Source organism: Barbus barbus (genome assembly GCF_936440315.1).
Source record: "Barbus barbus genome assembly, chromosome: 9".
Classification (NCBI taxonomy): Eukaryota; Metazoa; Chordata; class Actinopteri; order Cypriniformes; family Cyprinidae; genus Barbus; species Barbus barbus.
The window spans coordinates 10137769-10150866 of record NC_136737.1 but is presented as its reverse complement, the minus strand read 5'-3'; the positions used below and the strand labels follow the sequence as shown (position 1 = coordinate 10150866).

The following is a 13098-nucleotide window of genomic DNA, read 5'->3' as shown; positions in this document are numbered from 1 at the left end:
ATAGAATCATATTCTATTTTATTCTTCATATCTATTTTTATTCTCATATCTATTTGTTATTTTATTTTCTTGCTAGTTTATTTCCATATATATGTTTACTGTACTTTTTCTATTTGTATTTTTGTAAACTTAGGTTTTTTCTTAATTTTGTTGGACAGTCGTACAATACATTTCACTACATGTCGTACTATGTATGTATATGTATGTATATGTATGTGACAAATAAAATTTTAATTTGAATTTGAAATTACTGATAGGGAAGATTTCCCGTCAGGTCCTTTCCCTGTTCTGCCCATGAACCGTGAATCACGGGCAATGGGCAGATAATCCTCACCGCACTCGCAATGCGCAGCATGTATTCAGTTCCCACGGTAGTTAAACATGCTCCGCCCACGCGCTAGATTACCTCCGGAATCAAGCGAGAACGGAGCCGCCACCGCGAATGCGTTGCCATTCCAGCGAGAGGCGAACACACTCATCCAGACACGGGTATTACAATTTGGGTAAAAAGTGAAGCACTCACCTTCTCTCTCAGTAGTCCCGCGAATGCATCACGATGAGCACACGAGCGCATTCAACTCCGAGAGCTGAACGCGCTTGCTCTTCACCACACACACAACGAGCCGTGTGAAACTGCAGGTATCAGAACAAAGCCTCCGTGGGAGAGAACATGCACTCCTAGTCGTGTTTAGCTTCTGCTAACATAAACAAACGGTCAGTGAAGACGAAGAAGAGAATGTCGTATTTTCCCGGTGCCCCTTTATACTGTGGCCGCGCTGGTAGTAACATCATAGGCTGTCGCCGGCCAATGTTATTGTCGTGATTAGATATATGCTTCAAGACACCGGTCACGCCGAGGCGTTCCCCAAAGTGACCCCTAGAGGACGCAGTTCGAAGTTCCCTCGAAAGGGAACTGCATTTACTATGTACAGATAAGTGCAACATATGTATTATGTTTATTGTTCTTTAATTGTAACATTATAACATGAATTGCAGCGAAACTGTTATACAGTTGAATTTACTTATACCATAGTCGCACAGAGTTACACTATTTGTGGAGGCATAAAAGGAGCATAAGCAGGAGGCGCTGTTGGAGCAGGAGAGAGCGAGGTTTACCTGTACCGGGTTTTGATTTTGAAAGGTTCAGTGCTCAACCAAGCGCCAACCATTCAAATTTACGTAGGCAGGATTTATTTTAATGATATTCTAATGGACCGCATTGTGATAGCATAAACACCGGAAAACAATGCTGTAGTCCAAACGAGCCATTCGTTGTAGTTCTTGAAAAGTTTTTTTTTTTTTTTTACAAAATATCTCCCTTTCGAGTGGACTTTGAGATTTGTAACTTTGTAGATCTTTTTATGCCCAAACATACACACTACACACTGACTAAAATTAAAAAAAAGTGAAAAAGCATAATAGGACCCACTTTAAGCTTTAACATCATTTATAAATGTAAAAAACATTTATAAATGTAAATGTTTTTTTTTAAATACCGCAATACCGATGTATGTCGTTTTAAACAATGTTCGGAACGTGACACTGTTTCACTGTTGCACTGTGGTGAGGGAACAGCTATATGTGTTACTAAGCATGAACGTTCCGAAACTAACTAGTTGAACGTGATGACACAGAAGAACTTATCCACAATATCCACATTGACCACCACAAATATCCACCGCCCCCTGCCATCAGCTCCCGCATCTCAGTTGAAAGATGTATAGGGCTTTCCTGTAGCTCAAATAGTAGAGCATGGTGCTAGCAACTCCAAGGTCATGGGTTCGATTCCCAGGGAAAGCAAGAGCTGATAATGTAAAAAAAAAAAAAAAATTAAAAACTAACTTGAATGCAGTGTAAGTTGCTTTGGATAAAAGCGTCTGCTAAATGCATAAATGTAAATGTCGCCAGTGCTGCCCCGTGAGCACGAGGTATGACTTTTCTGGTGCAGTGTCACCTCTCTCTGCATCTGTTCTGTGCAGTGAGCGGCAGAGAAGCATAGCTTTCATTTGGCTGTACCGAAGCAGACTCGTCAGTAAATGAGTACAAAACAGCATTTCCAAGCACCGGTCGCTTACTGACTGTTTGGAATTATAAATATGAGCATAGTTCATCTGTTAATATTATTAATATACACTTTTTTTTATTGTTGTTTTTAGTTCTCAAGACGCAGGCAGTGCACTGCATGAGACAAAAAGTAAATAGCCAAAACCACCGCATAGCTGCTCTTTAATGTTTGATCTGAGCCTGAAGCTGGGCAAGGTGCCACAACTGTGGAAGACATCTTGCGTGGTACCTGTACCAAAGATGTCGCACCCAAAAGATTTTGGGGACTACAGACTAGTAGCACTGACCTCACACCTGATGAAGACATTTGAGAGGCTGGTGCTTACTCCTCTCCGACCTCTAGTGAGTCCATCAATGGATCCACTTCAGTTTGCCTATCAGCCTGGCATTGGAGTGGAAGACGCTGTCATCTTCCTCCTAAATAGGGCTCTTTCACACCTGGAAAAGGCTGGGAGCACAGTGAGAGTCATGTTTTTTGACTTCTCTAGTGCTTTTAACACCATCCAACCTGTGCTTCTGAGGGATAAGCTGGAGTATATGGGAGTGGACCATCATCTGGCATTCTGGATTACCTCACAAACCGACCACAGTATGTGAGGATTCGTGACTGTGAGTCTGAAATGATTGTCTGCAATACTGGAGCTCCGCAGGGAACGGTCCTGGCTCCATTTCTCTTTACACTCTATACTGCAGACTTCATGTTCAGCTCAGCAACCTGTCACCTGCAGAAGTTCTCTGACGACTCTGCCATCGTCGGCTTGATCACAGAGGATGATGACAAGGAGTACAGAGGACTGATTCAGAATTTTGTGGATTGGTGCCAGCAGAACTGCCTCCAGCTAAATGCGGGGAAGACAAAAGAACTGGTGGTGGACTTCCGCAGGCACAAACACACTTTTTTTCCTCACCAGTGAACATTCAGGGAAAGGATATTGAGAGAGTGGACTCATAAATACCTGGGTGTTCATCTGAACAGCAAACTGGATTGGAAAGACAACACAGACGCTATTTATAAAAAAAGGACAGAGTAGACTCTTTTTATTGAGGAGACTAAGGTCTTTTGGAGTTCAGGGAGCACTATTAAAGACCTTTTTTGACTCAGTGGTGGCGTCAGCCATATTCTATGGAGTAGTCTGTTGGAGCAGTAGCATCTCTATTGCAGACAGGAAGAGATTGGACAAACTGATTAAGAAGGCCAGCTCAGTTCTGGGGATTTCTCTGGATACTGTACAGGAGGTGGGAGAAAGGAGGATGGTAGCTAAGTTATCATCATTGCTGGAGAATGAGTCTCACGTCCTGTATGAAACGGTTACATCTCTGAGCAGTTCCTTCAGCGATAGACTGTTACATCCAAAGTGTCTGAAGGAGCGATATCGAAGGTCTTTTCTCCCTGCTGCTATTAGACTGTGCAATCAGAGCTGCTCCCGGTGAACCAGTCTCCATATTCCACACAGTTGTATACTGCTATATAATGTTATAATATCTGAATTTGTACAATAGTTACAATATCTTACATTTGATATTACAATACTATCTTACAAGACCAGTATCTTGTCTTAGATTTGGGTGCAATAGCAACTGTGCAATAATACCATTTGAGACTACAACATTATCTTCATTATATCATTATTTCATTGCAACAGAACTGTGCAATAATAATATTTTAAACTGTGCAATGTTGGTAATAATGACTTTTTTTTTTTTAACCTGTGCAATACTACCCCTGTGCAATTTGTTGAAATTAGTGCAATTTGTTTGTTTGGAAGTGCAATTATTGTTTTTGTCTTTACTTTTTCTCTTGTGTTTAGGCACTGTATTTTCCTTATTTTTTATTTGCAGAATTTCTTCTCTGCTGCTGTAACAAAGAAATGTCCCCGCTGTGGGACATCTAAATCTAAATCTAATGTAGATGCATGTTGATTTTATCAGACGATGTTGTGATTATAAATGAGAGCAAATCCTGGTTAACATGTATTAATGGGTCGTGTTTAGACACTATTTATTGTGGAATGTTTCTACAATATTCAATCATCATGACAGTAAAATAGGACATTCTAAGTCAATCTACGGCAGTATTTCCTCTCTCAATCAGTAGAAAATGTGGTTAACACCTGGTCATGCATGAAAAAGAGTACCGTCATATAAAGTGAAACCGGTATAATTTTGAAAAATACTGTATATAAATACTGTATATAAATTTTTGGTCATACCACCCAGCACTAAATGAAATATATTATAAAGTGTTACCAATGCATTTTTCACATGAGACCACAACATGAAAAAATTTATGAAATTACTTACAGAGCTCTTTTGGAGGTTTTGATGACTGCCAATAATCTAATGAGACACTCGTCTGATTTCTTGAATTTCTGAAGCTCAAACTCCTCCAGCTCCTCCTCTGATGTCAACAATACAAAGGCCAAAGCAGACCACTGGGCAGGTGAAAGATCAGAAGATGACAGACTTCTTTTGCTAAGGTGGGTCTGAATCTCTTTCACCAGAGTTTGATCATTCAGTTCATTCAGACAGTAGAATAGATTGATGGATCTCTCTGGAGACAAATTATCCTCTAATTTCTGCTTGATGTACTGAACTATTTCCTTTTTGCTCTGCTCGTTGGTGTCCTGCTGTGTCAACAGACCTTGTAGGAGTTGCCGATTAGACTGGAGCGACAAACCGAGAAGGAATCGAAGGAAAAGATCCAGGTGTCCATTGTCACTCTTAAGTGCCTTGTCCACTGCAGTCTTGAGCAGATCAATCATGGTTTTATTTTTGTTTTCCTGTTCTGTAGACTCTTGATCAAACACACATTTCTTGTTGATGTCTAGACACAGATGTGCATAAAGGGCTGCAATAAACTCCTGAATGCTCAAGTGAACAAAGCAGTACATGGTACCAATAATGATCCCTCTTTCCTCCTTAAAGATCTGGGTACACACGCCTGAATGCACTGATGCCTTATAGACTTCAATACCACAGGCTTCCAGATCTTTCTCATAGAAGATCAGGTTATTTATTTCCAGATGATGAAATGCCAGTTTCCCCAGTGAATGGATGGCATCTTTATCCCAGGAAATATCGGGTGTATATGCTCCATCATACTTTCGTCTGCTCTGCAGGATCTGAAAGCGGAGAAAGTGTGAGTACATTTGTGTCAGAGTCTTGGGAGTGTCTTCGGTATTTGATTTCTGCAGTGTTTTGGAGGCGTCGTCAGACTGATTGTTTTTCAGATCATTTATTCCATCCTTCAAAATATTCTGGAGAACAGTGGCTGAAATCCAGCAGAAGACTGGGATGTGGCACATGATAAAGAGACTCTTTGATTGTTTAACATGATCAATAATTTTGTTGGCCATTTTTTCATTTGTTAACCTTTTTTTGAAGTACTCCTCCTTTTGTGCATCATTGAATCCTCGTATCTCTGTCACCCGGTCAATACAGTCAGGAGGAATTTTACTGGCAGCTGCTGGTCTGGTGGTGATCCAGATGAGAGCAGAAGGAAGCAGATTTCCCTTGATGAGGTTTGTTAGGAGAACATCCAGAGAGGTTGGTGATGATACATCAGACCATGTCTCATTACCCTCAAAGTTTAGAGGAAGACGACATTCATCCAAACCATCTAGGATGAACAGGACTTTGAACTGATTCCTTCTTGTAAGGTTCAGTCCTTTTGTCTCTGGGAAAAACTGAGCTATAAGGTCCATTAAACTTTGTTTTTCTTTCTCCTTTAAGTTCATCTCTCTGAATGGAAGAGGAAATATGAAGCTGATATCTTTATTTTCTTTTTCTTCAGCCCAATCCAGAACAAACTTTTGCACAGATACTGATTTTCCGATGCCAGCAACTCCTTTTGTCAGTACAGTTCTGATCTGTTTGTCTTGTTCAGATGCTTCAAACAAATCTTTGCATTCAATCTGTATCTCTTGTGATTCAGAACACCTAGAAAAAGACTCAATCTGTCTTACCTCATGTTCAGTATTGACCTGTTCACTACAACCCTGAGTGATATAGAGATCAGTGTAAATGCTATTCAGAGGTGTCGAGTCACCTTGCTTTGCAATTCCTTCAAACACACGTTGAGACTTCTTCTTTAGACTACATTTTAGGTGATGAATAAAGTACAGCTCATCTAAACACAGAAACAAAAAAATACAGACATTTGTATCCTAGTTTCCTTTCCAACTTATATAAGTGACAATCTGGCAGATGGTCATAACTCTCTTACCTTCTAGAGTAGCAGCAGCTTCATCTTGATTCATCTTTCTCAGGCAATGAAGTGTGAGACGAAGAGCTGATTCTTTCATAATGCACTTATGATCAATAAAGTCCTTCACAAATTTTTGTGCATTTTCTTTTTGTAATATTTTCTTAAACTTTTCCAGTTCGTTCTTCAGAAATGCGATTAATTTACTCTCAAGATCCTACAAACAAAGCCAAGAAAAAGGAGAACAACACAATTTAAACCAAACTGTAATCCATATTTGGTTAAAACTATTCAATACTTAAAATATGTTAATAATGCAGTTAAAAGACAAACATGTTAACTGTCTTTTTTTTTTTTTTTTTTTTTACATATTCATTTTTATTTGACATGTTATTAAAAAGAAAAATTAAACTACAAATTAATAATAATAAACTCTTTGTTCAATAACATTTATGTGTTTTCCTACCTGGAAGATACACTGGAGATTGTCTTTGAAATTCTTGTAGTTCCTGTGAGTCTGGAAATCTAAATTTGAATCTAATGTCTCATACTCATGCCTGTTAGCAAATAAATAAAATAAAATATTACATTGCAAAAACATCTTGTAAATATTTAGCAAAGATACAAAGAAAGCAGTTGTTGCAAATACTTCGACAACTATATAAAAAAACTAAAAAAGTTGATATCTAAAGGTCAACCAATTCATCAGTTTTGCCGATTAATCGGCACCAAATTCATACTGATGTTTTTTTTCTGGGTTCTTTCATTGCTGGAGCAGCTGAGAAAGGTCTGCGGTCATTATACAATATGAGAGTGGCCTCTAGAGGCGAATCACTGACGCTGCGTGCTGTTTGTCTTGCTGCACAGAGTGGAACACTTGGGACACAGATGTGCATTTAAAGAACAGAAAACAAAATATATATACTGTACTGTGCACTACAGTACATATTTTTAATCATTCTAAGGTAATACTTTTTTTGACCTGATGCTGCATTAAATGGAGAACAGAACGGCTAAAAGGCACACCTTAAGAAAAAAAAAGTGCTTTTCACCACACCCATAATGATTGCAGAAAGATATATACGTTTGTATTGAACATTTATGGAGCAAAAGATTGTGTGAAAATTTAATAAATGTATGAGATAGCAAGGGGGGCCTTTTACCCCACCCACGGCAAAAGGAACACAGTATTGATACAAATACTTTAGTTATGATAATGTTTTTTAAATTATGTTTAAGTTAATACTTGTTCAAACAATCACTTTAGCAAAGTTTGTACTGTTGTCTGCTTATTTTAATGAATACAATTATTTTGTTCAATAAATATACTGTCATTAAAATGTTGATAAAAAAATATAGATTTTAAAATACAGAAACAACATTTTAAAAAGCAAAGATTCTGAAAGCATTGAAGGAGCCCATAATAATTTAATATATTGATTTACAGTAGTAACAACAAATGATATTTTATTATATGATATAACGAATATAATGGTTTTAAAACATGGTGATTATCTCTAAGATGGACACCCAACATAATATATTTACCATCTGAATCTAACCATGCCATGTCAACAAATGGAAAATGGATTTTTTAATTTGAGGGGTGGAGGGGGCATTTTTTAGGCATTTTTCAAAAAATATGCATTTATCTCACCTAAATGTTTGATCATGCAGACCAACATACAGATCATACATTTTTGTTTTTACAATCGTGCAATAGCTTACACACAGCACAAGCCTGATTTTGAGGTGTATATGTATATGAGGTGGCGTTTTATGCCAGGTTCACACATAGGCCTACTCCGTTTGCAGTGTGTATGCAGTCCATGTACAGTACATAAGCAGTGCAGAAGCAGCACTGAATGCGCTTTCACACTGGAGTTTGCAACTGATCTGGCTGTTTACCACAAACACATTTATCAATTTTTTTTATTTCAAATCCAAACATCACTGAAAATGCTTTTTCAGCATTGTGATTTTTTTTTTTTCACACAGTAAAGTAATACAATATTTCATAGACGTGTTTAAACACAATAAATATAAGCAAAGCAACACATTATTCAATGCTTTTTACTTTTGCATTTACTTCTAGATGTATATATTAAGTTGTTCAAGTGGCAAAACATCTAAACTACTTTTAAAACTACTTCTAAACTTACGTTATCACAAACTTACCATTGACAGAAACAGTCAGCTCTACTGCCTTTCCTTTTGCATTTAAATCTTTATTACAAGCAGTCCTGCGGTTCATAAAGAACTTTGTTTTTCTACCTCCACGAGTACCATTTATTATTGCCTTGGTTATCTAAAAGTGCTCTTTCCCTTTAAACCTAGCCAAAAAGCCATATGTGTTGACTGTGAAACACAGTAGACTTTAATTATAGGCATTTATGGTGTTATTACTATATTTTCGTGTCAATCCATGTTCATATTTACCACAAACAATGCGCTGTTACTTTAATTCAGCGTGTGCAGTGGAAACAATCACTGCACTGCTGCAGACGCACCTCTCTTGGAACGCACCTCTGGACTCCTGGAACGCACCGCTGGACAAAGACTGAGACGGTGCGCTGCATGTCGTGCTAAATCTCTCACAGCAGGCGCGTCATCAGCTTGAGATGGTTTTTTTTTTAATCAACCTTTTTAGAGGCCGCCGATCAAACATCCCCAAGCGATTATCGGCCGATAGTGATCAGTAGCTGATCAATCGGAGCACCCCTACTTTTACATATTCTTCAGCAGGGTTGGGAAGGTTACTTTTAAAAAATACATGCTTTAAATAGTATTTTGTAATGCATTTCATTAGATTACTTAATTTTAGTAATTTAGGGCCAGTTTTACCAAACAAATTAGCAAAATTAGCACCAGAGGGCAGTTCCAAAACAGTGCTGATGAGAAGGAACATTTCTGCACGTGATTTACTAACAAGGGTAAAAAAAGATGTTTTTTACACTATCATTGAGATATTTTAACCAAAGTATGTTATAGACTTTTCATTAAGACCCTAAAGAATCCTATCAACTTGTGGAAAATGGGCATTCTTTATTTGCGACTAAGCTAATTTGCGCTGCACTAGGTATATTGCGTTGGTCGTTATGTAAATGAGATGTTGCGCATGTGTTCTTTAATTTGCACATTGTTAGTAAATCACCTGCAGAAATTTTACCTCTCATCAGCACTGTTTGGAAATACGCTCTGGCGCTAATTTGCCCTGTTTGGGCATCCGATGACCCCTTTAAATCATGAAAGAATCAGCTGTTTGAACAAATCAAATGAATGAATGACTCAATGACTCATTCATTAAGATATTTACTGCCACCTTCTACTGTTTCTTCTTTAGAGTCCCATGTCATTAAAAAATGATTTCATATCTACATATTTATAAACAATCTGTACATTAAAATTGTATATTAATAAAGAACTAATTAAAGGGATAGTTCACCCAAAAATGAAAAAAAGAAAACAAGAAAAAAGGAAAGACAAATTTCTTTCTGAAGGTACTTTATGTAATATCTATTTCATGATTTTCTCATGTAACAATAATTCCTTTAAATTATATATTGTGGGTTATTTTCTCAGCCAAATTTGATGGATGAATAATGTGTGATTAGATTAAATAATCGCCACATTCCAAAAAACAAAAAAATGTAATCGATTGAAAGTCCTAGTATCTGCACACCCAATGCTGAGGAACAGTGTGCTTGCATCTAGAAAGTAACTGTCTTGGACTGAGCAACTCTCACGAGATTCACATTTGTGGATCAAGTAGCACCTCTTGCTCCTCAGACGGTGATGGGATGTTTTTGTTATGTTCATCATTTGTAGTGTCAAATACCTCGTAATACCATACTTATAGTCATAATATAATGCTTAGTTATTAACTGTACTGACTGTTATAAATAAATAAAAATTTGTAAAAACGTTCAGCACTAATTTAGTTTTCATTCAACACCCATTTTAAAATCTGTAAGCTGATTAACTGGTTATTGGCCAGTACAGTCCAGCCTAGTCATCGATATCAGTAAAATCCTCAATCGGTGAACTTTATCAGTGAAGTATTTACTGATAAGCTTTCTAACACAGTCTATGTGTGACCAAAAATAAGAAACATGCGAAATACCTTTGGGAAACTGGTGTTTTCTTCTCACTGAAGTCTGGTCCACCATCCTTTGAATGGTCACTTCTCACAGACACAGAGCTGAACACATGTGAACCTGATCTTACACTGATGACACAAAGAACAGAAAGAACAAAACATTTTACTACAGGAGATACTTCAGTCTCATTTGAAAAGTCATAATGTTGAAAAAAAGTAATCAAATGCAGTATAGCCATGTATGTGTCCATTTATAATGTATATGGATGAATATATGCACGTTTAGTTGCATGATCTATTTTCCACTGTGAATTTATGCCTTATTGTGGTTGGCTGTGTAATTGCATGACTTGTTTTGTTCAGTCAGGTGACTGTATATCCCATACACCACTGTGGACAAATAGCAAAACTATGATGTAATGCAAACCTTTTTTTGGATGGTGTTTTTTTCTCACTGAAGTCTGGTCCACCATCCTTTGAATGGTCACTCTTCACAGACACAGAGCTGTACACATGTGAGCCTAAACTTACACTGATGACACAAAGAGCAAAGAGAGAGAGAGAGAGCTGCTAAAGGAAATTCATTCCGTATTGAAACATCCATGTAATTTATAGTTTAAAAGTTAATTATTTCAATTTCACTGGCTCACACTGATTTAATGATATCTTTAATGTACTTAATAATTGAAATTATATATACTGATTATTAGAAAATAAATCCATTGTTCTAACTGAAGAGAACATGTAAAATTTATTTTTAACTAAACTGGACAATAAAAATGTCCACTCTTTACAGTTCTGTTAGCATACTTGTGTGTGGTCATTTTCAAATGTCTGTCGATACATTTCTAATCTGAAAACAAATGTCATTGATTTGGAATAATTTACTTCAGTGTCTACACAGCCAGTGCTGAAGCTCAGTGTGGTCATGTCTAGAAAGTAACCATCTTGAACTGAGCAACGCTCGCAAGATTTACATTTGTGCATCAACAAGAAGCACCTCTCGCTCATTGTTTTCACATACAGTGATGAGGCATTTCCACAATAATTATCGTAAATTTAGCCAATTTGTATATAAATTTTTTAATATACATAATTAAAAAAAACTAAATCTGCATTTATAACACTATTTTGGCACTGCAATATAATGTTTTACTCTTTTAATGTTACTAAAATTAATTAATTTAAAAAAAATACTGCTGTGAAGGCAAAGGAGTTAGTATTATGATTTTTGTTTTCAGATTTCAGATGTTTATTTACTGGCTACTTTTTATGTTATGTTATGCCATTTGTAGTGTTTATTATCTCAGTCAGTTAACTATATATTGAGGAAGTTCAAAATGTAAGTTCTGCAAAGCATTTGCAAATATAAAACATGTTTCCTCTGGGTGGAATGACCTGCCCAACTCAATTTGAGCAGTTCTTAGCCATCTTCAAGAATTAGCTAAAAACACATATCTTACATCTACACTTCATCCTCCCACACTAACACTCTCTACTCTATTCTAACTACTTGTTTTCCTTTTATTTATTATTAAAAAAAATTACCCCCTAACACTAGCGTTCTCTTGCCTTTTTCGGAGTGCCTATTTACACTAAGTGCAAATGGCCCGTCTTGTTCCGAACTTTTTTTCTCCCTTTTCAAATTTCATATTGCATCAGAAAGTAAAATAAAAATGAAGGAAATAATCAAAAAGTTGAAAATAAAAGTAAGGGTTAGGGTAGGTGTAGGGAGGGCTTTAAGGACCCAATAAGGTGGCATCCATTTAATAATTTGAATTAAAACTATAATTTACACTCAATACTTTATTATTTCATACCGTTTTATAATGTACTACAATACTGAAGTGCAGATAATTGCCACTATTTGCAATTAGTATTATAAATAGCAGAAAATCATGCTATTTTAACAGTGTAAATAAAATCTATAGCTATTTGCACAGTGTAAATAGCATATCGTTAAAAAAATACTGCTATTTTCACTTGGTGTAAAAAGAATCCATTGCTATTTGCACAGTGTAAATAGCATCATCGCTATTTGCATTTAGTTTAAATAGTATCTATCGCTAAAAACATTTGCTATTTGCACAGTGTAAATAGTATCTATTAGCACTTGGTGCCATTCTTTTGTTTTTTCAACTTTATTTTAATTTTTAAAAAAGACACTATAACACTAACATTCTCTATTCTTTTTATATTAGATCTACTTGTTTTATTTTTATAAAACAAACCTTGCTGTGTGTACTGGTACTGCATACTAACCGAGACTTGTCACAGCACTTACATATTATTACCCTTTTGTTGGTTTTGATTGCTTCTATTCAGTGGTGACTAAAGTACCTGAAAGCCATACTCAAGTAAAAGTAAAGATATCTTACCAGAAAATGACTTTGGTAGAAGTCGAAGTCACCGTTTAGAATATTACTCGAGTAAAAGTATGTGATATTTATTGTACCAAAGTACACTGAAAAAAAAAAAAAAACTTTTTTTTTCTTTTTAAGGCAAGCGGTTGCAATCAATTTATTTTAGCTACATTTAAAATAAACTAATTTAGATGACTAACATTACGCAAAATTAGTTTAGGGTGAAGTAAACATCAAAGATGCTTTGCCACAAGCTGCAACTGTAGGAACTATACTAACTATGGTGATGCAGATCTTCTTCCGTGATGATATTTCTTGGGGCATCCACGTTGTTGGAACCCTTCCGCATCGTCAGCAGGAATCTCAGG

The 13098-nt window shown here is 36.4% G+C and overlaps 2 protein-coding genes across 2 annotated transcripts in view; both read right to left on the bottom strand.

Annotated features, from left to right (window-relative positions):
• LOC306874613 (uncharacterized protein) overlaps positions 1-13098 on the bottom strand; it is a 308235-nt gene that overhangs the window by 200250 nt on the left and 94887 nt on the right. The window lies entirely within an intron of this gene.
• LOC306874572 (NACHT, LRR and PYD domains-containing protein 3-like) overlaps positions 1-13098 on the bottom strand; it is a gene marked incomplete at its 3' end in the record, with an annotated part of 49784 nt that overhangs the window by 34415 nt on the left and 2271 nt on the right. Inside the window, exons 3-7 of the mRNA XM_079424721.1 lie at positions 10795-10899; positions 10392-10496; positions 6735-6825; positions 6290-6485; positions 4366-6193 (exon numbers count right to left, since the gene is read on the bottom strand). Coding sequence (XP_079280847.1) covers positions 4366-6193; positions 6290-6485; positions 6735-6825; positions 10392-10496; positions 10795-10899 — 2325 coding nt within the window. The remainder of the gene's footprint in view (positions 1-4365; positions 6194-6289; positions 6486-6734; positions 6826-10391; positions 10497-10794; positions 10900-13098) is intronic.